Raw genomic sequence first — 27,280 nt, 5'->3', positions numbered from 1 at the left:
GATTTTTCAAGGTAAACAAACACCTAAACATAACCCTTTCATTATATGAAATATTTTGACCTAAAAATCAATCATTTTGGTTATTAGAATCTTTCACGGCGACAACTTTTTCTATCTAAGATAGAATTCGACAGCTCTTTCTCTCTCCTCTTAATAGAAAACAACTAGAAAAGAGAAAAATAAAGTTAGGTGCCGTATTGTCTTTAAATTTAAAAGATTGGTCATCTAATATCTAAAAAACATGGGAGAATTAAAATAAATGTTTTAACGAAATTTTTAACCTGCCGCTGTATCACCCAAGATTTTTGTTTTAGTTTGCTATATTTCAATTCAACTTTTTTTTTTTCTTTAAAAAATATGTAATTGAAAGTTAATTTGTACTTGAAAAAAATTAAATTGCACAAATTAAAAATTTAAATATCAAAATAAAAATTACTAAAAATACACTTCTTCAATTCCAATAAATATAAAGAAGTGCAAAATAATTTCAGCATATTAGAAAGATGATATATATATATATATATATATATATATATATATTTTGTTAATCGCAAGTATTTGAGTCAGTTTAAAAAATTAAAATTTTTTTTTGATAAAATTTAATATGGTTTGTATATTTTGGATTTTTTTGATGTGCTGATATAAAAAATAATTTTTAAAAAATAAAAAAAACATCATTGGCATGCATTTCGGCACGAAAAGTTATTTGAAAAGTAATCGTTATTACACTGTCAAACATATTCCACGAGCGCCTCAACTAATCTCACGAAACTTTAAAATTAATAAGATAAATTTCTAGTGATCTCAAAATTTAGAGCAATAAACTTTAAAAAAACAAATCCAAAATTTTACAAGTTAAATTACAACCATCAATATTAAAAAGCTGATACTTTTAGTTTGTAGTTAATTAGTGATGAATTCAGATAGTTGATGGATTATTTGGCAGAGGTTAACAAAAGAAAAAGGTTGTCAACTCAGGGATAGTTTATTTCTGCTTTTCTTAATTCAATAACATCTTGATATTGGTAGGCATGTCAGGTCTTGGAGATGGGCAATGAGGTTTCGAGCTTGTTTCGCAATGTAGTTGTAGTTGTTTTTTAAATAATTTTTTTATATTAAAATACATGTTAATGATGTTTTTTAATTTTTTAAAAATTATTTTTGACATCAACACATCAAAAATAATTTGAAAACACTAAAAACATATTAATTTGAAGTTAATAAAAAAATAAAAAAATTTCAAATTTTTTCAAAAACGCTTTTAAAACACAGAAACAAACATGCCATTTTCAAAGTTCAAAAGCCAGACAGGTTCATGACTACCGAGTGTAATTACAATTGTTTTTTAAATAATATTAATAATATTTTTTTAATTTTTTATTATTTTTGACATCAACATATTAAAATGATTTGAAAATATTGAAAAATATATTAATTTAAAATTAATAAAAAAACTAAAATTTTTAATTTTTTTTTTTAAAAAATACTTTTAAAATATAAAAATAAAAACTACCTCTCCACCGCCTAATCCGAAGGCTAGACATGAACACGTTCAAAGAATGTAACTTTCTACAGAGTAGTAAGTGTTTCTTGCAAGGAAAATAAAGTAATGAACTGCACACCGTGACAAAAAAAAAAAAAAAAAAAAAAGTTCATCGTATGGATTACTTGCAAATTACGATGTGCAAGTTAAATAAATAAAAAATCGGAATCAAAGTTATGGACCAAGTCAAGTCAATACTTGCAATATAAAAAAATGTTTCTTGCATCCAAAACTTATTGCCCAAGCCAAGAGTCGCTATAAGAAGACTGGGCACAGCAGTAGACCTTGCATACTGATCTCATTGCAACGATGGCAGATGTGAAGCTGCATGGTTTCTGGGCTAGCCCTTTTAGTTACAGAGTTATATGGGTTCTGAAACTAAAGGGCGTGGAGTTTGAGTATATCGAAGAAGACCTCACCAATAAAAGTGAACTGCTATTGAAGTATAACCCAGTTTACAAGAAAATCCCTGTACTCGTCCATGGTGGCAAGCCGATTGCGGAGTCTCTTGTTATCCTTGAATACATCGAGGAAACATGGCCGGAGAATCCACTGCTACCGACAGATCCTTACGAGAGAGCCATGGCTCGGTTTTGGATTCAATATGGAGCCACCAAGGTAACGAGATCCATATCTTCTTGTATGTATTTTGTAACTGGTCATGAGGCTCACAATGTTTAATTTGATCTGGTAGCAGTCCTGGAAAAAAACAATCGATTCCAAAAAACATTTTCTTCTTCTTGATCTTAAAATTGGAATAATAATTAAAAATTTCTCATAACTTGCCTTCCTTTATTTTTACTCTCCTCAGGCTAAACACCTTCAAATATCTATTCATTTATCTCTGTTCTGTGACATGTAAATTCAATTCTTTCATTATTTAGGGTGCTGCCTTCGGTGCCTTTTTCCGAGCTAGTGGAGAGGAGCTAGAGAAGGCAGTGAAAGAAGTGGCGGAAGTGTTGAGAGTCTTAGAAGAGCAAGGTCTCGGGGACAAGAAGTTTTTTGGCGGTGACAGCATAAATCTAGTTGACATCTCATATGGACTCTTCGCTTATTGGTTTGCAGCCATTGAAGAAGCAGCGGGTGTGAAAGTTCTTGAACCAAGCACACTGCCTCGATTGCATGCTTGGGCCCAGAATTTCATTGAAGTTCCTCTGATTAAAGAAAACATTCCCGACTATGATAAGATGCTCCTCCATATGAAAAGTGTCAGGGAGAAAATGACGAACAAGTAGCCTATATTATGCTTTTGGATGCGAAATAATCCATGTATGTCTCACCTTTTCGTTTCCATGGATGGTTTTTCTCTTGTAGTTGAGCTTGTTTTTCTACTGTAATACTCCATAATGGTTGATGCAGCTATTGCATTAATTTCGGTTTGGTGTGGAAACACTGTTGTATTTCTTCTATATTCCTTTCCATTTACTTTCTTTCCCTTAATCAATTTTATAAGAACAGCTCGGGAAGTCAACCTAATGATTCATCATCGATCACGAACTAACCAAATCAGCAGAAACCATTTTTTTTTAAAGCCCAGAACTCGTTTCAAGTATTTATTTTAAAAAATAATAATAGCTTGTTTGATGTTACAGTAATAATTAATTTTTAAGATATATTTTTATATATTTTTAAATTTATTTTTAAAATTAGCACTTAAAAATATGTAAAAGCATTAAAAAATTAATTTAAATTAATATTTTTATATTTTTACCACTATTACAGTAGTAGTAATAATAATAATAATAATAATAATAATAATAAGAAGAAGAAGAAGAAAGAGAAGAAGTGTTTGAAAATGTAATAATAGTTAGTTTTTAAAATATTTTATTTATTTATTTAAAATAAAAAAATAAAAAAATTTAAAATTTTTTAAATAAACTTCTAAAATACAATAACAAAAACCTTGCCGATGGAACCAAAACAAAAGATCTCACAGACGTCATTTTAAACGCAGCGGCATGTAATATTGTCCCACGCACCCAACCCCCAAATTATAAACTCGTAACGTAAAACACCCAAAAAAAAAAAAAACAGAGAGAGGAAACAAAGGAGATCTGCTGGACCTGCTTGCTGTGCTGCACCCGCACTTTTATTTGTGCACGCAACAAACAGCACTCTTCCCCTCTCTCTCACCCGATCAAATCGGACCTCTTTTTTTTTTTTTTGGTCCGTACACAAACAAGATTCTAGGGTTTCCTCGTTCCTGACAATTAATTTAATTTCTAAATCCGGATTCACTCACCATTAAACTTTTGGAATTACATATTTCATTTTATTTATTTATTTTTTATCTGGATTTAATTTTCAATTTCTTTCTTTTTTATGGTGATTGGTGAGAGCTACTCTTTGATTAGAAAAGAAAAAAAAATTGTGAATAATTAGCTTAATCGGATGAGCATTGGGGCTTTTATTTTCTGAGGGGTAAATGGCGTCGGCTCAGGTGTTGCCGAGCTCACGGAAACTGGAGCATCTCGAAGCAGGAAAGCGACGGGTATGTTGAATTCTTTGATTGGTTGATTTCATGCAATTGATTAAGTTTATTTTGATATCGTGGATTTTCTTATGCAAAATGTGCAGGAAGAAACATGCATGTGTCTATTTAGGCCACTGATTTGAGATTCTAATTAGATAGCTGAGGCGTAATTTTTTCTGGGAATTGAGTATTTTGTGGTTGTGATGAAATAAAATTGTTTGTTCTTGTTACCTCTGTGCTCGTGATCCGAGTTCAACATGTTGCTGCGATTGCCTTTTTTTTTTTTTTTTTGTGGCGGTAGGGGAGTGAATGTGTTTAATTTTTTAAATATGAGATTATTGGATTAGAGAAAGAACGTAGAATTATATACTGGTTTTATTGTTTTTGAGGATTTTGTTATGATTTTAAGCGTACCTGGTCTGGTTGGCGAGCCAGAAATAAAATGCAATTCTTTAAAGATGAAAAATTTGTATATCTCCATGATTAGTGCTTATTATTCAGAAACAAGTGGAAGCAGTTAGGAAAGACTAGAAACCAATTTTGTGATGATGATTTGGAGCTGAAAGAGTTGGAATTAACTTTAAGCCGATTAAAGACAGGATTCTCTTCATGCAACTCTTCTTTGGATGATTCTTGTGGTCCACTAGAATTCTAAGTGGTTAATCCTTTGGGGTAACAGTCAATTGGGTTGCCTTTGGTGTTGTGCTTTTTCATCTAAAAAGCACTTTTCCAAATAGCTCCATTGCAATACCCAAAAACACACATTGTGCACATCTGATCTCTTTTTGAGACTCTGCTTTGGTGAGGGGTCTTTGATGGCCTTCTCAGGTTTAGAAGCAGAAGTTGTTTATTGCCCCTTGCGTGTTTCTATGTTGCATTTATTTAGAGGGGCTTAGACTACATATTTGGCACTTAAGTAACATGCCCCTCATTTGCTTAGCCTCCTACTTCTCAACCCCTTCCATTTTAGTGCTGTTGCTTTGTTTGTCATCTGATTAAAACATAAAGTTTAACTTGTAGGAGTGTTTTCCCTTTGTCTACGTGCTCTTTTGCAGTTGGAGGAGTTCCGCAAGAAAAAGGCAGCAGAGCGAGCCAAGAAAGTTGCATCCACCAGCCAACCTCATGCTTTGGATGTGAGCCTAGATCAGAAGCAATCATTAGAGACTGAACACGTACAGCTAACATATTCAGATGGAGTTGGCACGTCTGATGGACCTGGGAGAAATGTCAAACCCACTGGTGTATCTATGAACAATGGCAACCCAATTGATATTACAGAGAAAGTTGAAAAAAGTTCACAAAATGCAGATCCTAATATTCCTTCTTTGAGTGAATATAGTACATTTTTCTCAGGCATAACACAGAAACACACAAATAATTATGATTCTAACAGGCATGACGCTTCAGGATTTGCTGGATCACCCAATGTTAAGTATGGCCAAGAGACAGAAAAAATGAACAATGACTCTGGATTATATTCAAGGAGCAAAGAGGAATCTCCATATGGGATTTCATCTGACCATTACATTGCTAGTAGTTTTCATGGCATATCTAGTGAATCTAGCCTTTATGGAAGGGAATTGTTCCAATCAAAAGTAGATAACACCTCTTTAAAGGATTCTGCAGTTATAAATGATAGTTCTCATTTTCCTACTTCACTCCCAAGTTCTGCAAGCTTCGAACAGCAAACCTTTAAGCCCAGTTATAGTAGCACCCTTGCCAATGCTGGTATGTCTCTTTCCTATTTTTGGACTGCTTTTTTTTCTTCTGGATTTCCATGTCTGCCTGTTTGTATAAACAGCACATTATGATGTTTAACTTTGTCAAATATTTATTTTATGGGGAAAACTAAGTAAATATTCACTTTCTGGTGTTTTACTGTGAACCCTACTATTCCAAATACCAACCCAAGAGATTCTAATTCTGAAGTCGAGCAAGACACATGTTTCAATTATCCCAAAGAATTCTGATCTTGAAGAAAGAAATTTTAGTAGCTTCACTACTAATTTGCGTTCTGTGCATGATACAGCTTTGCAGACATCTGAATCCACAGGTTTCAAATCAGATGCCAAGATCTCCTCGAATCATGTGCCTCAATATTCAGTCACATCTGAAAGTAATAACAGGAGATCTCGTCCATCTTTCCTTGACTCTCTTAACATGTCTAGATCATCTTCTCAGAGCTCTTTCCGGCATTCTGAACCAGAGAAGTCATTTATAATCAATACTTCAAAATCCAATGGCATTGATGCTCTAGGATCATCTGCTTTCCAGAAGCTGCCAGTGGAGACTGAAACTGCCAGGAATTTTTCAGAGTTGATGACTTCAAGTATGCCTAGTTCATTTGATCATGCAACTCCATTTTCAGTTTCGTCCACTAATGGGGTCACTAATGCTAACAGTATGGAGAGAAATCACGAGTTTTATTTGCCCAAACAAAATGAAGATTTTTCTGCTCTGGAACAGGTATCCCTATTTTGTGTTATTTAATTTTCAGTGTATACTTCTTTCTTGGCTATTCTCTTTTTGGCTTTGACTTGGAAGTTTCTGAATTTAGCTTCTGGAAGTGCAATCTTTTGAATATTATAAAATCAAGTATTTAAGTTTCAAAACTTATTCAATATATATTTGCCAATGACTTGGTGGTATCGTGATGCACAAATAAGAAGTTCTCTAGACTATGTTTTGGGTCCTTTGAAATGCTATCCAAATGGAATGGTACTGAAAACATCACATTACACAGCCCCTGCTGTGACGGAGTGGTGGGAACAATAATGCTAAACTTGATTGGAAGGAAGATTATATGTAGGAATTGTGGTCAAGGTACATTCCATGATGCAAATGACTCTTTTGCTTCAACATGTTTTTTGGTTGTTATAACTTGTTTTCCTGTGAACCACGTGTATAGTATCAGATTTTGTTTCATCGTGTTTTGCGGGTTATTATGACTTTTTGTTGTCACTTCTCTGAGATTATTGCCATGGATTCATTCCCTTACAGTTGCAGTCTTGTTTCTGTTGGTCTTGTTATTGCAGCATATTGAAGACTTGACGCAAGAAAAATTCTCTTTGCAACGAGCTCTTGATGCTTCACGTGCTTTAGCAGAGTCTTTGGCTGCTGAAAATTCATCGTTGACAGATAGCTATAACCAACAGGTTGGCTCTCAAATCTGTTTCTGCTGTTCTAGCAATCTCATTCTTATGAATGGTTAAAAGAGGATAAATATCTGTCAACCTTTTTGTTATTGCTGTAATTCCTATCATACATTATTTAACATCTTATGTGGAAGAAAAATATGCTAAGTTGACGTTTTTTTAAGGATGGGATAATTTTTTCTTTAGATAACATCCGTGAGATAATGAAGGAAATCGTACAAAAGTCTTTTCTTTATTTTTGTTTTCCATTTGGCTAGATATGTTAATTCAAAAATTTCAATTTTGAGTGAAACAGAGTTTTAACAATTGAGAAATATTATCGGGCTCTCTTAGGGATGTTGGGTTTATGCCTTTCTCATCTTGACATGCACTTTAATGCAACATGTATTGTTGCATATAATTTTTCAGTTCCCTTGGATGCAAGTGGCAAAATATTTCCCGAAAGCTTAAAGTAGTTCATCATGGATGTATTAATTGTGTTGTCTGGTTACACTATGTTTTGCTCATACCACAACATCAAAGCTGCTTGGTAGCTAGCTAGCTGTTAAGTGTGGATGTTGAAATTGGCATCCAGTTCCAGAATGCTATAACAATTGCAGTGCTGTGGTTTCTATAACATGCGAGTGGCTGTTTGATTACGCCTGACACTTCTTTTGGTTTATTAATTTAATCTGTTTATACTTTCATCGAATTTTTCACTAGAGAGGTGTTGTCAACCAACTGAAATCTGATATGGAGCAGTTACAGGAAGAAATCAAGGCCCATTTGGTTAGAAGTGATTCTCCCTTGCTTATAGCTAGTTATGCTAATATCCATCTTGGTATCTGTGGTCGTTTACATTTCTTTTGTTTTTATGCCCATTGATGTTATCAGGTGGAACTTGAGTCTGCCAAAATTGCATGTGCAAATGCACAGCTTGAATGCAATGCTGCTGATGAACGAGCTAAGCTACTGGCTTCTGAGGTTATTGGTTTGGAAGAGAAGGTAGTAAATTTTCTTTTTATTCTTGCTCTTCTTCGTCTTGCTCTCTTGTCTTTCAAGATGATAGTTCCAGTCTTCCCCCACCTTTTCATTCTTGGTGAACAATATGTGATTGAAATGGAATATGTTAATGTAGGAATGCAACTCAAGTTTCATTTGGACGTGATAAATGATAACATTGTTTCAATTGCATTTAACCCATTGTTTTTTGTCTTATGTGCATCTATTCATGGCTCGATCATAATTTTGTAACATTATTTTCTGTCTACCAAGTAAATATCTCTCTATCAAAAAATGTTCTTTATGGAGGCACAGAAATTAAATTTTTGTGAAGTTAAACATCGAAATCCTCTATTAAATTGCTGGAATGATAACACAATGTTCCAATCTTACTAAAACTGCACTACATTTGGTTGCTTTAAGTTTTTAATTTTCCAAATATGAAAAAGAATCTCTGCAATATATCAGTCAGTTAATGTTGTGGTTCCTTTTGATACCAATATCATGCAAATATAACATTGACTACACTATTGGCCTTGGCTACTTCTCTCTTTCCCTGAAGTTTGTTCTGTAACTTGCTTGTGTAGGCACTCAGACTAAGATCTAGTGAGCTAAAGCTGGAGAGGCAATTGGAGAGCTCACAGACTGAGATAACTTCTTACAAGTATGCTTTATCCTTTCTTGACTGAAGATGAAGGATTTGAGATGCACATCTTCAGTTTACTTGGATCTTCTGGTAGTGTTTTTTGTGTGCATCTTTATGTTGGTGGACTTTTAACTGGGTTTGTTATAAAAAATGATATAAAGGAAAATTTTGTGCAACTAGCAAGATTTTGTTTTATATGAATTCTGGAACAGTTATCCATATAATTGGAGTTTAGCTATGTTGGGAGATAGCAGTAACCATTTTTTGGGAGATAGGGATTCTGTGGTGCAAGCAAACCAACCACGTTTCCATGATTGAATGAAACATGCATGCCAAAAAAAGGAAGGCTTTTTCTTCAGTTCCAAAGGGACAAAATGGCAGCAGTTAGCCAAAAGTTTTCCCTTTAGGGTAGGGATTCTTGTTTTTTATATATTAATGATGTACATACCTCTGTTGAACTAAGGACAGGCATCAAACAGACTAGGATGCCACACCTCCCACTCTCGTGAACATGGATCCTGAAATAGATACTTAGTTACCAAGATCATGAGCAGCCGTTTTTGATTTAGATGTTTTGGCACTTGGTTTTTATCTCTAGAGGAGTGAAAATAGTTTTAGTTAGGGGTAGCTTTTTTGCAAAGCCCTGTTTGGTTTCTTATCTAGGTTTGACTGTTCAGATATGCCAGGTCTCTTTCTCTTTCATTTTCTTTTAAATCTAAGTTTTGTATAGTTGACCTAAATTTTCTTTCCTCCCAAATTAATTTTTCAGTCTTTTATATATATGCTTTTGATACTTAAGCAATATAGAAATTGAAACTCCTGTTTAGCTTGTTCCAGTATATTTCCCCTCTCCTTTTATTGGACAAAATTTTTTGCATTAATCCTATATTATGCTTTCCTATTGCTTTTGTTTTTCCTATGTTTTCTGAAATTAAAGAAGATTTGACAGTTGTTTTTCAAATTGAATCCTGCAGAAAGAAAATGTCCTGCCTGGAGAAGGATCGTCAGGATCTGCATTCGACAATTGATGCTCTCCAAGAAGGTAGTCACACATTAGTTTTCACTTTGGAAATTCTTATTGCTATATATATATATTGACCATGCTAGAATGAGGTTTAAAAAGACTGGGAAGTGACAAAAGGCTGGGATGATGAACTGGATGGACTAATGCAAAAGAAATATTTGGTCTAATTTAAAACTGAAAAAAACATATGCCTTGCAACTTCATACCCAATAGGGATGAGAAGTGCTTGTATATCAGATGGAAGAGACGCCTCAAATAGATTTTTTTTTTTCACCTTGTTTGGCAGAAAAGGGATAGGAATCACCGAGGAAGACATTTCTCTTATACTGTTTTATATAGTATCCCTGTGTTATAAAATTTAGTGAACTTGTTTTATCTATAAAATTAAATCGAATCAGGAATGGTGTTAAAAGAGGGACATCGTGCTGTAGATCCTCCTATATTTGCATGCACAAAGGGAACCGATATATATATAAAGTTCATCTTATAGTTCTCTATAAAAAATTTGCCAAATAAAAACTTGTGACCCAAAACCTATCTTAACATAGAGCGTGCCTGCATGTGTGTGCTTGTGCCTTGCTATGAGAAGGAAAACAAAGAAACGTGCTTAAACTACCTCAAACTATTTTGAAAGGACCTTTATATCATTAATAAGAAGTGCAGCTATTCTATTCTTCTGTTGTCACTGTTTTCTTTGTAATCTAGAAGTACAGTTATTCTGTTCTTCAGTTGTCATTGTTTTCTTTAATAAAATCTTAAATGATAACCATTCATACTAGAGACAGGTTGATGAAAGATTTGATAATAACCATATTTTTTTGTCATGGCATTTTGTGATGCTGTTGTATGCATATTTACTGCATGAGATTCTTGAAATCATCTCTATTTTGATTATGAAGAGACAACATTTCTTAAAACTGGTATAGCTAATTGGTACTTTATTCATCTTAGGAGGCCCTTTCAATTTCTAGAGCTCAGATAACTGTAATAACGAATATGATCTGCATAATTATTTTGCATGATTTCGGAATATACTTATTATGTTTTCTTTTTAGTGCTACGTTTCAGATCAATTGATAAGTGGTATGGTGACTTTTTTTACAGTTCTATCAGACAAGTCTTTCCTCTAATGAGATTTATTTTTGGGTGAAAAAAAATGAAATCATCAATTATCTCACATATATTGTATATTCTTTTAATGTTTTCACCCAACTCACCATCATTTTTATGTCACAGAGAAGAAACTATTGCAATCCAAGCTTCATAAAGCTTCTGTAACCGAAAAGTCTGCTTGTGTTAGCAGGAGTGCAGAGAAAAAAAATGTAGCAACATCCATGGAAGATTTAGGTAACAAGGGTTCTCTCTAACAGAATTGATGTTATGCTGATCAGAATGCCACTGAATGGTAGATATCGTTGCTTACATGTTTCTTCATTAAAGTGGGAGGATTGGGGGGGGGGGCTCTTCATTAACATAGGAGAAGAGGGAGTGAGGGGGGTCTTCTAAATGGAATGCATTTGTTTTTGAAATGATGTTTTGATCTCATTTTTGGTGGTTTAGTCTTTCAGCCTTTTGTTATGTAAAGGAAATTTGAGAAATTCCACAACTATGGACCATTATGGGGCCGTTTGGGAACACGTTTGAAACATCGTTTCCCCAAAATTTGATTTTGTGTCTGCTTAATTTTTTTTATGTCTTTGAATCGTTTTGATGTGCTGATATCAAAAATGATTTTTAAAAATAAAAAAAAATATTATTTTGATGTATTTCCGAGCAAAAAACACTTTGCAAAACAACTGCCACCACACTTTCAAACAACCTCTATGTCAGCGCCCATTTCTTGGAGTGTGTTTAATTTACTTGCCAGCACAATTGGTCCTAAAATTTATATATCCTCTTGATTTCTGAATTTGTTGTATTCCTGTTTTTGGTTATTTACTTTATCTGTCAATCAGAGATGTTTAATTAGTTTCAATGCTTTGATAGACTTTGTAGAGACAAAAATTCAGACACTTGTTGGTGTGCTTTTGTTAAATTTTTTGCTGATTCCTTGAGACCTATCGATTTCCATGTCCTCCTGGAAATTGCGGGAAGGATTTTTTAGCTTAAATAGAAGAACAATATGGGATTTGATCAGGATTTAGTCTCATTAGTTGATGCTAAAACTTTTTTTTTTTTGTTTCCTAATCATAGTATTCTGAGATGGATAAATTTTACATGTTAGAGATGTAGGGGGTCATCTATTTGTTCTTGTTTTCATCAATAGTTTATCGTAGATGACTATGGTTGAGCTTCAATTTTTGTGTTGGGCTTTGGTTTCTTGGTGCATTCTATTTTTCTTGTAAGACCATTGTACAACTAAGCGGTTACAGATAATATACTGGTTATTGCCTTACTGGAGCGAATACCTCTGCAGTTTGTTCTTTAAAGTCTTTTCCTTTTCCTATTATTCACGGTTCCTTCTTCATTCAAATTGCAGGTGATATCCCAGAGACTTCTGGCCAGGAAACACATGATGCTGCATCATTTCCTGGAAGTGATGCCTCTGATTTTCTCAACCTACCTGGCAGTGGTCAGCTGAATCTTGAATCTTCATCTGTGTATATTCCACCAGATCAAATGAGAATGATTCAAAACATTAACTCAATAATATCCGAGGTATGTTTTTTATGTTCTGTCAATTCCTTGCAAGCCTAAGCGCTCTAGGCATTTGGCAATTTTTGTCCCCTTCTTTCCTGTTAAATAATGAAAGAGCTTATGAAGTGACTGAAGTAGAATACATAAATGTAAAGTCTCCAATGGTCCTCTTTTGGTACAGCTTGCGTTGGAAAAAGAAGAGTTGATGCAAGCTTTGACATCCGAGTCATCTCAGTGCTCCAAGCTAAAGGTAACTTTGAGCCCAAAATAAACAATGGAGTTAGCAATCTTGTAAGAATTTTTTTTTGTTGGACGTGAACCTATTAATGACATAATTTTATAAGAAGTGCATGGAAGCAGCTTGGGCAAGGATTTTAACTATATTTAGTTTTGAGAAAAGAGGGGAGGGTCTTGGTGAATTTTAGTTTGTGTATAGAATCAGCTGTTTCTTGTTTACTTTCAGTTTGTTTGTGTCGGAATCTTATGGTTTATGGTATTTGGTACCTTTCCTTTCCATTGAGCTCTTTCAGGTTCAGATGATTAGGTACTGCATGATCGGTGAGGGTTTGGTTTCTCTGTACTGGAAAAAAGAGATACAGGGTGAATTGTTCAGTAAGGTTTTGGGTTTTTGATGAAAGGAGCAAAAACAAAAGAGCTTTTAAAGGGGAAGAGTCTGCTCTCAGCTCTTTGAAAGATTTTTGGACTGCAACTTTTTGGGTTGCTGAGCAGTTCTTGATCTTGTAGATCATAAATTTTGCAATAAGGGGCACTATAAGTTTTCAATGAACTTTGTTTTTTTTCCTTCTTGAAAATAGGTGGTACCTCCTACATTATTTGGATGTTCAAACTTATTTCATGCTAAAAGATTTTGAAAAAAATTGTATATTATAGGACAGACTTGTGAAGTTATGCCCACTCCCAGAATAGTAGAAGGGGGTATTGTTTTGCTATAGATGGTATATACTTGAAGCTGTTTCTGGTGTATTTTACACATTCTTGGAATCAATGTCTCACTAGATCGGGAAATGGATATGGATTAGAAATTGATAAGGTTGGTGAGTGTGTTATTCTAGTGATCTGGTCTATGTTGAATTATTTTCTGAATAATCAAATGTGTTTTTAGTATTGATTGATTTCCAGTTCTGGATGCTGATGTAAATGCAATTTTTTCTAGTTCTTATATAATTTATTGGGATTTTTGTTTCAAATAAATGAAGGATTTGAACAATGAATTGTCGCATAAACTTGAGATTCAAACTCAAAGATTAGAGCTTTTGACTTCTCAAAGTATGGCCAATGAAAATATCCCAGCAAGGTTACCAGATTCACATACCGTGCAAGACAGCACTGCATATGCAGATGAAGGTGATGAGGTATGATATCTAACACCAAATATTATTACCATTGTTGTAATTATTTGAAGAGTCAGTAATGCATGATTAGAGTGGAGAAATTGCGTTTTTCTTTTTTGTGTGGAAATTAACTCAACAAGGCAGGGTAGCAAAATAGTACATGTTGGAAGGGAGCTTTCTTTGGGCCTATCCATCGAACAAAACAAAGGAAGCATATCCCATCCCCTCTCTCCCATTTATTATGCCTACATCCTGAACTAGCATAGTGTTGAGAGATGTTCTTTAGGAAATAAAAGGTTTTTGGCTCCCCATTTATTGGTCGCTGATGAGTATGTCTTTTTTGCCCCTCAAATAGGTGGTGGAAAGGGTTTTAGGGTGGATTATGAAGCTCTTCCCTGGAGGACCATCCAGACGAAGAACAAGCAAGCTGCTTTGATACATGACAGTATCACTCATCAAACCAGGACACTCAGTGCGTGCGTTTCTATTTCTGCTGCTCCCCTTATTTCGGCAACTCAACGGAGGTCGTAATCTGTAAATTTTGAGTCAGGTATACTACCATCCATTCTTTTGTAACCCATGAAAAATGTGTTCTTGGGCGATTCCCATTGATTGGGAAATCCAGTTGTCATTCTTTGGCGTCTGACAGCTAGGGAGACCTCTGGCTGTAATTTTGTGTAATGAGAAACTTTAGCAGGGATATCTTTTATACATCATGGAAAGTTAGAATTGAGTAACTGTAGTGTGAATTTGTTGTTTTCAGGCTCTGCCCACATTTATTGTATTCATGAGCAAACTTACGGCTCAAACCCCTGGAAATGAAACAAGTGACTTTGCATCCTTTCAATTTCGGTTGTATGTCTTTTTTTTTTAAAAAAATATATTAAAATAATATTTTTAATTTTTTTTTTATATCAGAGCGTTAAAAATTTTAAAATCATAAAAAAAAATTATTTTAAAGTAAAAGAAAATTTCAAAAACAAACATATTCTATGCTATCACGGCTTTTATGATATTTCTGATAGAAGGTGAATGATGGTTTTTTGAATCGTATTTAACTTTTGAAATTGTTAATGATGATATAACATGTGAGAAATCCTAAAATACATCTAATTATTAGATTCGATACAGTTGAAACTCCGCAAAAAAATAAAAAATCAAAAGCCTAAATACCTAACGTAGAAATCACACCGAAAAAATCATAATTTAACGAAAAAATAATTTTAAAAGGCTTATTTAGGTATTTAGGCCTAAATAATTTGTTATTATGATATCTATTTTCCATTGTTAAGAGAGGAGAAAAGAAGAAAGCAAGAAAATACTATCCATCAATCTCTTTTTAAAGAAACTGATTTGTTATGTGGGAGAGTATGATGGTCTTGAACGCACAAAAAGCCTCGTCTCTGAAGAAGAGGAGAGCGACCTCGCTTGCTTCTGACCAAACTTATATGTGTGTGTAATGATCAGCTCTACGAAGCTCCCATTGCACTCTGGAAGCTTGTAGCATTGGTCCTGATAAACCCCAATTTATTGCTTCCTCTGTACTAACAATACCTATTCCTTTAACTCTTTTATATATATATATATATATATATATATATAAACACACACACACACACTGCGTCCAAAGCTTGAGTTCTTTGTTGTCCATTTGAAGCACTTGGATGGCCATATTGAAGAGGTTACACATTCTCTCTATGTTCCGCTTGGCCCAAGTCTCACAATTCTTGCTGTTTCATATCTTTCGAATATGTACTAAAGCAGGTTCCTTATTTCTGTCTACGAGCAAACGAGTTAGCTGATGTTATTGCTCCACCTTGCTATAGGAAATTTACCTGTCTTAAGATACAGTGTTATTGGACATGATAAATTGACAGGAGCAAATGAACAAAATTTCATGTCATTGGTTTTTCGGGAAAAAAAATAATCCGTATGCACAAGTTGATGGAAATGTATAAGATGACAGTGATTGCCTTTACTATTTGTCCAATTTCTTCTCTCTCCATTAACAGGATAAAACACACTCTCTCTTCATGAGGTCTGAAAGTGGAAAATGCAAAATTCATGCTTGCAAATTGCTCACACATATACTGATACACGCATCCAGGACTATGTATGGCTGCAATTTTTCGTGGGATATAATTGCTGTATTAGAACTTGTTGGCAGTAGTTAATTAACGTCTACTATAAGATTCAGAACCAGTAGGAATGGGCTATTGATGGAACAATAAGGGATATAAGATGGTGGCCAGTGGCCTCCCCATGTGTTTTTCTTTCTCGATAACTGTGCTGTCTAAGCATGAGGTTGCAGGACTGCGAGAACCCTATAAATTCTAGTGGAATTGGACAGAAATGTAGCTGTGGTTTTTAATGTTGTAGTCTAGTAGTACAATTTCCAAACTGTCAAATCTTTGCTTCTCTGGCTTAAAACATGTTTACAAAAGGTTGCTGAAGATAGTGCATCTCCTCTTGGAAGATCGAAATTGACTTTGAAAACTTTTTTTCATCAAGAGTTTGTGGTGGTGAGGAAATTTCAGATGGGCCATTGAGTTACTTTTGCACACGTGAATCAACAGCATGGGTACTCATATGGGTTGTTTTCACTTTAACTTTTCACTATTTTTCCTCTAATATTTTGGTATACTTCTTTGTAATGTTTAAGGGGTACTGTTCTAGCAAAACCTGAGGTGAAATGTAAAACAATTGCATAAAGATGTGGCTATAGTTTTGGCTGCATATGGCTGTTGGTCTTGCCGGACTACATTAGCAACTTGGCTGCGAGGTGTTTGGTTCTCTCCTTGATTATAAATTCAACAAGGTAGTGGTTCTGGTATTGGTGCTGTGGTACAAGATTCTTCTTTTTTCGGCAGCATAAAGGTCGTTTACACATAAATTTCTCCATGCAAGTTCATAAGAAACTTAGGCTTCTAATCATCCCTAAATCACATGTCCCTCCTCGACTCTCGTGTCTTTAGCGAATAGTTGGTGGACGGTGCTTGGCATATTAAATTAGGATTCAGAAGCATTGAACATAGATGAATCTTCCTCCAAGAGAAAATTTGAGCCAGTACGGAGGCAGGAATCACATGGCATTGCATACAGTGATTTGCAGTTTCATAAATTGGTTAAAATTTGCAGTCATGTTCTTTCCCATTTTCGATTAGAACAACATCTGCATTTCCTTACTGTTCTAATTGTGGGCTCTCTCAATCCATGTGCAAGGCTCTTTCTTTCCTGTACAAACTGTTCAGGGGCAGGACAATTCTGAAGAGATTTTGCAATTTGTGATGTTGCTGGTGTGATGGACCTGGGCCCACATTATTTATTGGGCTGTAAGTGGACCAAGACCGGAGATATAGCCCATCAGTTGTATTAATTTCCATGAGTGGACCAGAGAGAGGAGAGTTCTTGAAAGAATTGTCGTTTCCATTTGACTTGGATTATTAAAATACACTGTGATACAAAAGAATTCCTCTGAACCAGGGGAAAAAACTTAAAATAAAAAAGTTCATTACACCAGTAAGCCTCATCTTCCTTCGTACAAAAAAAAAAGCCCAATTATTTGCAGATCTTGGGTTTTCTTGAGGAGAGGGCTACAGCTATGTTCATTGTTCTTGTGCCCTACATTGTTTTCTGCACAAACTGATCTCACTTCTTTTTGACAGAAGTCCCTGGACTAAAGAAATGAACAGACGGAAAAATCTTGTGACTTCAGAAATGTGAAATGCATCTCCTATGGCGAGCTGCCACGGTTGTCTTCTTTTGCTTGGTTTCTTCTTTCCAGCTCCTGGCAATGTCGAATGCTACGCTAATAGCATCTAGAGATGCACCAGAGAGACCTCTCTTTGTGAAGCCAACTGCATAAAGCCCGGCATTGCCTTTCCATCCATTAGGGAACTGATTTTTGGGAATCCCATCTTCGGAAAAGAACTCATTCTCCTGAGAAGCACAGATAGTCCAAACATGTCAGGTTAGCCCTTTGATCTTTCCTAAGTAGAAGAAAAAATAACTCCTCGAGTTACATAGATCATATTGTCAAAGAAACAGAACCCCATTACCTGAGAGAGATACCAAAAAAAGGGGGGGGGGGGGAACAGAGTATCAGAAGCAGCAGCAAGCTGACATGCTCTGACTCATTTGACATTTCTAATTCATTAATGTCTCCTGTTTATGTCTGTCACGGGTAAAAACATCTAGACCACATTTTTTTTTTTTTTTTATAATAAGAGAACTACAATTATTTTTATCAGATTCTGGTCTGTGTATAAGACAAAAAAAATAAACCTCTGAAAAAAACAGCTATCGGACCACAGTTTTCTAAAATTTCTGAAACACAGATGTCTTTAATCAACAACAAAGACACATGAAAAAACAATCGCAACTTCCATAACTGTCGTATAATAAATCCTAAAAAGCAAACCATTTCCTCACCTTTAGCCATGAAGGTACATTGCTGCGATACCCAGTTGCCAGAATTACGGAATCGATTTGAAGAATTTCACCATTAACTAGCTCAGCTTTGCCACTAGAGAATCTCTTGATTCCAGGGACAACCTTGATCTTACCAGATCTTATTTTTTCTAGTGCACCAATGTCCAATACTGGGGTTTTTCCTTGAGTATTCTTGAGCTGTAAAGGTCCTAAACATGGCCTTGTCAGACCATATTTTTCAATATTTCCAAGAATTAGCCAGGAAAAAAGTAATAATATCTTATCGACCATCCAAAGTGGCAGCCATTTCATCATTGTTACTGCCAACTCAAATGTTGATCTCCCAAGAATTTCCCTAGGCAAGACATGAACCTGTAGAGTATTTTAGTAATTAATTAAGAACTAATTATCGTTTGAGCATGTATAAGCTTAAGGTTTTATTATGATCAGGATAGCAAATTCTGTGAGACATGCTTACTCACCGAGCTGCGAACAACCATTGAGGGGCTTGCGTCATGGTTGCATAGATCAAGAGAGACCTCCATGCCTGAATTGCCGCAGCCAACAACTAGTACACGCTCTCCGCGATAACTTTCACCGGATTTGTAGTCACAAGCATGCATAACGTGGCCACCAAAGTCCTGCAAGCCTTCAAACTCTGGCAAGAATTTCTCTGCATTCTCTCCGGTGGCCACCACAAGCCATCTGCAGATGTACTCGACTTCACTAGGATTTGAACTGCTTGTTGAAACGGTCTTAACTCTCCATAAACCAAAAGTCTCATCGTACTTCGCAGACTGCACAGTCTCATTGAAATGCGGATTTATATTGAAGTGCTTGGCATAAGATTCAAGATAGTTGATGAACTGATATTTTGTGGGATATTCAGGGAAGTCCTCCGGGAATGGGAAGCTCGGTAGTTGACAGAATTGCTTAGGGAGGTGAAGCTTGAGGCGATCATAGGTGCGGTTTTGCCAAAGTGAGGCAATGCAGTTTGCTCGTTCAAGCATAACGAATGGCACCCCTTGTCCTCTAAGACCAGAACCAACAGCTAGACCTGAAGGGCCAGCCCCAACTATGACAGGTCCGTTCACCCATATACATCGCCGAGCAAAGAAGTCATGATCAGGACCAGAAGTTTGAAACATGTTTGGTGTATTCTGACAAGTGTTATCCATTAATTAAGAAGTACGTATGTTTGCTTTTTAAAATGGCAAAGGGGGATTAAAAGAAGAGGACAAGTCTTTGAACAAAATGAAGTTCCCAAAGTGGGAAATAGAAGATTAGAGAGAGGGGAGAAGAATGATGGAGATGTTGTCTTCCAAATCAAGAAACTAGTTAATTTGATGTTTTGTGGAAAGACGGATAGGACAAATTAAGAGGAGTGGAGAGGAGAATAAAATGGAATTTTGTTTGAAGTGATGTGTGTGGAGGGGGGGAGAGGGATTAAATAGGGAAGGGCCATGGCCATGAGAGTGGCGGCATGTGCTTGGGACTGCAAAACGATGCTCCGAAGGTCATCCCAAATGCATAAGCATCTTGCGGCCTCCTTTTCTTTATATTAACCTTGTTTCTCTCTATCTTAAGATTACATATTTTGTAATGCCGCTTACATCCATTTCAATATTCAATGTCCGATAATAACATGCGGTGGAGAGGGATCTAAAACACACCGGTCTAATGATTTTTTAAACAAAAACTAATTTAAAAATACTTTAAAAAGCAAGAAACAAACACTCTCTTGGTATATACATACATACTCTAAAGAAAAGCAAAGTGGAAGAGCAACATAGCATCTGATCAGAGGTTAATTCAGAACCAGTATGCATGATCCGTAGCTAGCCCTAGGAGAAAAGGGTCTTGTTTGGTCGAGCTCTTAAGTTCTCTTTGCAGTTAGTTCATTGTTGAGCGGTCAATTATGAGCACAAAGTCAGCTATCTATCTGACGTCATGAGCATGCATGGCTGCTAGGCTATTTTCATAAATTCGTTCTGGTCTTTATTCAACTGAGTCTACTGGCTAGAAATAAATTGTCCCCAGGGACACATTCCAGAAATCTACCTATTGGTTCAAATATCTACCATTATTTCATCAAAATTCAAAGGAGTATGCGATGAAGGTGGTGGTCTGCAAGACAGTTGTATTTAATGTGTGGAATAGACCGAGACCGCCTAGCCAGTGGTTTAATTTTGAAATATGACTGATTTTATAGCCTCTTAAAAGTGCACGCTACTCTTTTAAGAGTTAGGGTCGACTACTTTTATTGTTATCACTATTAGAAATATACGAAAAAGGATCAGCTTTTTACTATAACCATCCATAGTAAAAGGCTGAGCTATCTTCAACTTTATTTTTTTTTTTAGCTTTTTACTTTATTTTTTTTTTTTTTTTTTTTTTTTTTATCTTTTCTTCTTTTTTCTTTGTTTTTTTAAGCTGTTTTTTTTAATAAATGTTTTTTTTGTTAATATCAAAATTTTTTTCTATTTAATTATCAAATTTTTATGATATAGGTTTTGGGTTTGATGGGTTAATCCAGTTTTTTTTTTCTTCTAGTTTTTCTTTTTAATTAATTTTTTCGAGTACAGTTCACAGTGAAACGCTTAGCTGTCTTTTATTTTTTGCTTGCTTTACTTTTTTAAGCTGTATTTTTTTTCTTTTTCTTTCTTTTGCCTTTTTCTTTATTTTTTAAGTTGTTTTGTTTTCTTTCTTTTTTTTAATGAATATTTTTTTGTTTAATTTTTTTTTTATTAATGTTAAATTATTTTTTTTTTAGTTATCAAAATTTCATTACATGGGTCCTGGGTTCGACGCGTTAACCTGAATTTTTTTCTGGTTTTTCTTTTTAATTATTTGTTTTGTTTAATTTAGTTTGTTAATGTTAAATTTTCTCTATTTAGTTATCAAACTTTCATGACACAGATTCCGGGTTTGACGGATTAACCTAGCTAATTCTGGGTTAACCCATAAATGTTTTTTTTTCCTATTTAGTTATCAAACTTTCATGGCACGAATCTCAAATTTAACGGGTTAACTTAGTTTGAAGGGTTAACCCAGTTAATTCGGATTTTTTTTCTTTTTCTTCGTTAGTTTTTTTCTTCATGCAGGCTTTTATTTCTTTGTTTTTTTTAATTAATATTTTTTTTGTTTAGTATTTTTTTTTGCTTTTTGTTTTTTTTTTTAATTTAGTTTGTTAATATTAAGTTTTTTTCTATTTAGCTATCAAACTTTCATGACATGAATCCCAGGTTTGACAGATTAACCTGGTTTGACGGGTTAATCCAGTTAATTCAGATTTTTTTTTCTTTTTCTTCATATAGGTTTTTTTTTTCCTTTGTTTTTTTTCTTTTTAATTAATCTTTTTTTTTGTGTTCATTTTAGTTTATTAATGTTAAATGTTTTTTATTGAGTTATCACACTCTCATGACACAAATCTCAGGTTTGACGAGTTAACCTGATTTGGTGGACCAATCCAGTTGATTCATATTTTTTTCTTTTTCTTTATTAGCTTTTTCTTCCAATTTCATCCTTAAATATTATAATTAACTATAACTAAAAGACATCAATCTTTTTTCTTTCAATTTTATGACACGAATCCTAGGTTTGACGGGTTAAACCAGTTGATTAAGATTTTTTTTTTTTTTTCTTAAGTAGTTTTTTTCTTTCAATTTCATCTTTTAATATCGATTTGATTAAGAATTAAACTTTATGATTTGTTTTATTTATTGATCATTAAATTATTGTGATCTCATGAGAGGATTTTACTGTACCCCTCCTTGCAAAGCACCATTCATCGAAGTAATGCTTTGCTTTGTTGTTTTTTTTCTTTCCAATTAATTTTTTTTCATTCTGTAATATTAATTTTTTATTCTTTTTAATTATCACACTTTTATAACAAAATCTTACAACCAGACTGATATTAAAGGCTCCAGGTTTGATGTTGCAACCAAACTCACTTAAACTTGGATGATGCAAATTTAATATTATAAATATAACTTTTGGATCAGGAGTAATATATAGACCCAATGCTCTTAGGTATAACTTTGTAAAAAAACCTAACACTTTTAAATTTTAATGTTTTTTAAATATTTTTTATATAAAAAAATTGACCTGCAGCGTAGCGTGGGCCACGTTACTAGTCTATAATCTAAACCGTGTTGAAAAAAATACTGTGAGTGTTCACATTGTCTAAGTCCATAATGTTTTTTCCTATTTTCCCTTTATATACCTATATAATAATAATAATAATAATAATAAATAATAATAATATTTTATTACTTTTACCCATTATCTAAATTGTGTTGAAAAAACACTGTGCAAGTCTACAGTTTTTTTTTTTACCCTCTAAATACATATATATTAATTTATTATTAAATAAACTAAAACGTGTGGAATGAATACTGTGCAGATGTACTGTTCACTTCCTTATATTTTACCGTGGATGATACTGTTCATTTTTTTTTTTTTTTAAGATTTGTTATAAATTTAAGGGGAAAAATATATTGAGCATGGTTGAGTTTATGATCCAAGTCATGAGTTTTTTTTTTATTTTTTCTTTTTTAAGGTTGAACATAAATTTAAGAAACAAAATATATTGAACCCAATTGACTTCATGGTCTAAGTCATGGATTTAACGAGTTAAGCCACAACAACCGGACAATTATTCCTTTCTAATATATTTTATTTTATTGGTATCTTTTTTAAAATAATTTTTAAATATATGTTTCAATTAACTTCACTCATCTGATTTTTTTTTTTTGCTTCTTTAATCTTTTTTTGATAGAGATTTTTTTTTATGGTGTTGTACGTATTTAATTTTTTTTATTAAAAGGTTGAATATAAATTTAAGTGAAAAAAAAATTATTGAACTCGATTGAGTTCATGGTTCAGCCACGGGTTTAATTTATTTTTATTTTTTTTGTTAAAGATTAATTTTTTTTTTAAATATTGAACCTAATTGAATTCATGGTCTGAGTCACGGGTTTAACAAGTTAAGCCACAACAACCAGGTAATTTTTTTATGATATTGCTTTTTTTTTTTTACTAGTATTTTATATATATATATATATTTTTCAAATAATTTTTAAATTTATGTTTCAATTAATATCCCTCATTTGTGGTTTTGTTTTGCCTATTTAACTTTTTTTGGATAGAGATTGTTTTTTGATGGTGTTGTTTGTATTTAATTTTTGAAAATTTTATTTTGATTCATCAATAATGTTTTTAATCTTTTTGTATACAAGAACTTTAATTTAGAAAATAAAAAATATTTATTTTCAGATAATATTTCTAATATATGCAACCTTGCATAATATTATGTTTTCCACTTTTATTTTATTTAATCGATTTAATATGTTTGTTTATTTTTAATATAATTTGATTGAATAAAAAGATTAATTTTAACAAATAAATTCAAAAAATACAACCGTGTAAATGTTTTTTTATAAACACATTCAAATTTTCTAATTTTATTTTTAGTTATCATAAATACCTTTTTTATTATTAATTTATATGGTTATCAATTTATTTGATTACATGTATGCATGAGCTTTTCAGTTTACGCTTTAAATTTTTTTATGTAAAAAAATACATCGAAAAAGCATGCATGTACAATTTTTTTGGCTCTAAAAACTCTATCATTAATAGAAAAGGTACTAGCAGTTAGGGTGTAATAGGACTTAACTGAGAAGCTTGTACCAGAATTACATGGCCATATGATTTTATCATCTTTTTCTTGTCGAATTATCATTGGCTCTAGCATTGAGAGTAATTAATGATATTGATGCTTTTCATAAGATAAGAGATTCCTGCATGAAACCAAATTAATACTATAGTTAATGATCATTCACTAATTGACCCATATCATGAACCGAACCATTTTGAATAGTAGAAACTTTGTAAAGCTCGGAGAAAATGCTATGCAAAACATTTGATTTTATCCACAAGTCATATTAAAAGAGAATGGAGGATCCATCACCAATCATGAATTTAATATTTTGACGCAATACTAAGTTGATAACACTATTTGGATTTAAAATTGACAAAATATCTTTTTAAAATAGAAAAATATGACCATGTAATACCAGGTTTTCATTCTTAATAGTAGGGGAGTAAAAATAGGTTATTACCCATTTGCAGAAGGCATGGCCTTAAGAGCTTAGCTTTCATATTTATTTGAAAAACATAAATATATTTTTAGTCATTAAAAACTCAACCCAATACCTCTTCCTTTTCTAGCTTTCACCGCAATACAGCACTGCACCTCCTTAGATAACTTTTATATATGTGTATTATACGTAAACCCCACTCATCACTTTCAGAATTTGAACCCTCTATCCTTCCAGGAGATCCTAGCTAGGTCTTAACCGCTGGAGCTAGCATAGACGGAAGCCCGAGACACATTAGCCATCATTTACGTTTTTTTTTTTTTTCTTGTCACGGACAAGTTATCTAAGACTACGTGATAATTTTTACATTGTAATCCTCGCAGCCTGCCTACTTCTTGTCCTGATAGAGATGGATCATTAAAACTGTGGACTGTGGTGCTCATGGAAAACAGTTGGCTTTGAAGTAATCTAATCAATTAATGTGCATGCTCTCGTTCTTAATAGTTCACTGGTCCAGGCCATGTGTAGTGGTTTACCAAAGTAAAAGATGAGCACGTAAAAAGGAAATTCAGTGGCCGGGCACGTATAGAGAAAGGAAATCGTAAAAAGGAAATTGTTTTTCCTTGGTAACTTCTTGGACTTGAGCGATTCGCAAGGTTGGTTAAATTCAGTGGATATTAAGCCACGTAAAAGGAAATTCCCCGGAGAAGAAAGAGTTATTTCTTCACTACCCCAGTTATCAGGAATAATGGTCTGATCATCGACGGAGCAGGATATCGCTCTAGTCTTGCCTAATCAATCAAAATAATCTGTCGTCGACTTCCAAAAATGGCAAGAGCAAGTGGGTGCTGACTCTTGGAAAGCGAAGTTTGACAACCATTCTCTTTCCCAACTTAGAAAAAAGAGATTTTTTGGATTAAGTACCATTCTAGCATTTAAAATTAAGAACAATATCCATCTGCATAATTTCAACCACCTTCGATGTCCAAGAAGTTATGCCATCGTCGACGGAGGAGGATTGGCACGATGTGCCCACGTGGAGTGGTTGGTTTTGTTGGTAAGAGGGGTTTGATTTAGCTCTTGGAGGACACAATTCAATTCCTCCATTGGAATATGGAACCCTTGCATACTTTTGTTCCAGCATGCGCACAAACAAGTGGCTCTTGGACCACCCGAAGCGCAATTTCTTTAGCTGTCCTTGACATGATACACAGCTAAAGAATTTCTCGACTTTTCGAGTATTTATGAAGAATTTGACATTGAATCAACTGAATGAGAAGCAATAATGCAGCATATTGCTTATATTATCTTGGCAAGTGGCCGGAAACTTCGTCTGTGAAAAAAGAGGCGGCCGCACGTGCATGGAGCTTTGGTTTCATAATCTTCACTCTTTTCATGCAAAGATACAGCCAGGGAAGTGTCTGAGCTGCTTCTTGGTTTAATACTCTATAAGCTTCGAAATGAGCAGAAACCATCATTCCAAAACTGCTATGGCATCTCCTAGACGATTATAAGAATGAAAAGAAACAAGACCTAATTATTTGAATTGCGCAAATTCACATGACCTAGCTTTCTCTTTATAATTGATTAGTCTTTCCCACGTAGATTTCCGTGCACTGATCATCATGATATATAAATTTGTTCAGTACTTTTCCCAGAATGGCAACTGATATTAAGCCAAGTAAATCAAAATTAATATAAAGAGTGTGATATTTCAATATTAAAATATAGGAGGCAAACATCTTTAAAAAAAAAGGGGTAAATTTGAACTACTTAAATAAAAAAGGGCTAAAATGAATATTTTGACAAATTAAAGAGAGTGGTTGCCACCTTTTTCTCCATGTATTTCCACCCTTTATAAAGAAATATTTTTAATATCATGTTAAAAAATAATTTAATTTAAAATTTCAAGTTATTGAATAAAATTTTAAGGAATAATTTATATAATTAAGGATATAATATATATATCCATTGAATAAAAACACACATGTCTCGTCTAGTTATATAGCAATTGTTGGTTTTAATTGGCTATTACTCTTCCTTCCCTTTTGTGTGTATGCTTAGAAGAAAAAATAAAAAATATTCAAATTTTTTTGCAACAAGCTAGGTTCTTTTACAATTCAACCACAAAAAGAAACACCTTAATTAAACTCTATTCAATGTGATGGTGAAGAATAGGATATACTAGTTAATTTTTCCTTCCCCGAGCTAAATTATATATATATATATAATTGTGAGTATCTTTGCTTACCGTGAGTTTTTTATTAATCTATATAAAAATTAACTAGATGTGAATTGATTTATTTAATATGAATCTTTTATTTAAAAAAAAAAACTAACATTGAATAATAAAATTAAAAAAAATAAAATAAAATTAAAAAAAAACATCAAACCAAGTAAACTTTTTAAACTTGTAATTCAAGTTATATTAGATTAGAAATATCATACATGAAAAAGCGGTGAAATTCAATTCTCAACAAATCCAGTATTGAATAATGAATTATTATTATTATTACTATTATTAAATTTGTAATTTTAGTGTATATCAAAATATTAAAATCCTTGAAGAGATCATTGACCAGAGCTAACTTATTGTTTGCTTTAAATGGTAGCAGAGTTATTTTACTGTGCATAAATATGATAAAAAGACAATAAAACAGTTGAACAATCATCAAATAAGAAATTGAAAAAAAAAATTACTTTACCCCTGAAAATGCAATATTATAAGAGTTTTTTGAAGAGCAAAATTATAATTTCACTATTATAATCTACAACAACAAAAAAGCATATTTACAGTGAATTAAACACTAAGCATTTTAGTTTTCTTTATTTGTGACATTGTGATGATCACACCCAGCATCCCATATCCCATGCCTTGTAAGCTTCGCTTGAGAGCCAGCTTGGATATTGGCCTACTTTGTGACCGTGATATTG

General features: G+C 33.5%; 3 protein-coding genes across 4 annotated transcripts; 2 read left to right on the top strand and 1 right to left on the bottom strand.

Annotated features, from left to right (window-relative positions):
* Positions 1 to 1,772: 1,772 nt before the first annotated feature.
* Positions 1,773 to 2,952, top strand: LOC118057992 (probable glutathione S-transferase). The gene is made up of 2 exons (XM_035070724.2): positions 1,773 to 2,161; positions 2,428 to 2,952. Exons 1-2 carry the CDS (start codon positions 1,853 to 1,855, stop codon positions 2,776 to 2,778), a joined length of 660 nt encoding a protein of 219 aa, XP_034926615.1. The 5' UTR covers positions 1,773 to 1,852; the 3' UTR covers positions 2,779 to 2,952.
* Positions 2,953 to 3,469: 517 nt separating this feature from the next.
* On the top strand, positions 3,470 to 14,658 carry LOC118057845 (protein BLISTER). 2 transcript variants are annotated; one of them, XM_073410957.1, is made up of 13 exons: positions 3,470 to 4,034; positions 5,072 to 5,744; positions 6,046 to 6,482; positions 7,052 to 7,171; positions 7,874 to 7,939; positions 8,045 to 8,155; positions 8,740 to 8,816; positions 9,773 to 9,840; positions 11,059 to 11,169; positions 12,302 to 12,480; positions 12,641 to 12,709; positions 12,990 to 13,017; positions 13,677 to 13,826. In XM_073410957.1, the coding sequence occupies exons 1-13, from the start codon at positions 3,969 to 3,971 to the stop codon at positions 13,688 to 13,690; spliced, it is 2,019 nt and encodes a 672-aa protein (XP_073267058.1). In that variant the 5' UTR covers positions 3,470 to 3,968; the 3' UTR covers positions 13,691 to 13,826. The 2 variants fall into 2 exon arrangements, with proteins under 2 accessions (XP_073267058.1, XP_034926451.1); XM_035070560.2 differs by lacking the exon at positions 12,990 to 13,017 and adding an exon at positions 14,167 to 14,658 and having other exon boundaries at positions 3,479 to 4,034; positions 13,677 to 13,832.
* Positions 14,659 to 17,224: 2,566 nt separating this feature from the next.
* On the bottom strand, positions 17,225 to 19,646 carry LOC118057940 (probable indole-3-pyruvate monooxygenase YUCCA3). Its single transcript, XM_035070678.2, has 3 exons — positions 18,725 to 19,646; positions 18,243 to 18,614; positions 17,225 to 17,750 (listed from the first exon to the last, which is right to left on the bottom strand). The coding sequence occupies exons 1-3, from the start codon at positions 19,418 to 19,420 to the stop codon at positions 17,523 to 17,525; spliced, it is 1,296 nt and encodes a 431-aa protein (XP_034926569.1). The 5' UTR covers positions 19,421 to 19,646; the 3' UTR covers positions 17,225 to 17,522.
* Between the last annotated feature and the right edge of the window lie 7,634 nt (positions 19,647 to 27,280).

Source organism: Populus alba, chromosome 8 (assembly GCF_005239225.2).
Source record: "Populus alba chromosome 8, ASM523922v2, whole genome shotgun sequence".
Taxonomy (NCBI): Eukaryota; Viridiplantae; Streptophyta; class Magnoliopsida; order Malpighiales; family Salicaceae; genus Populus; species Populus alba.
This window is presented reverse-complemented; position numbering and strand designations above follow the sequence as displayed.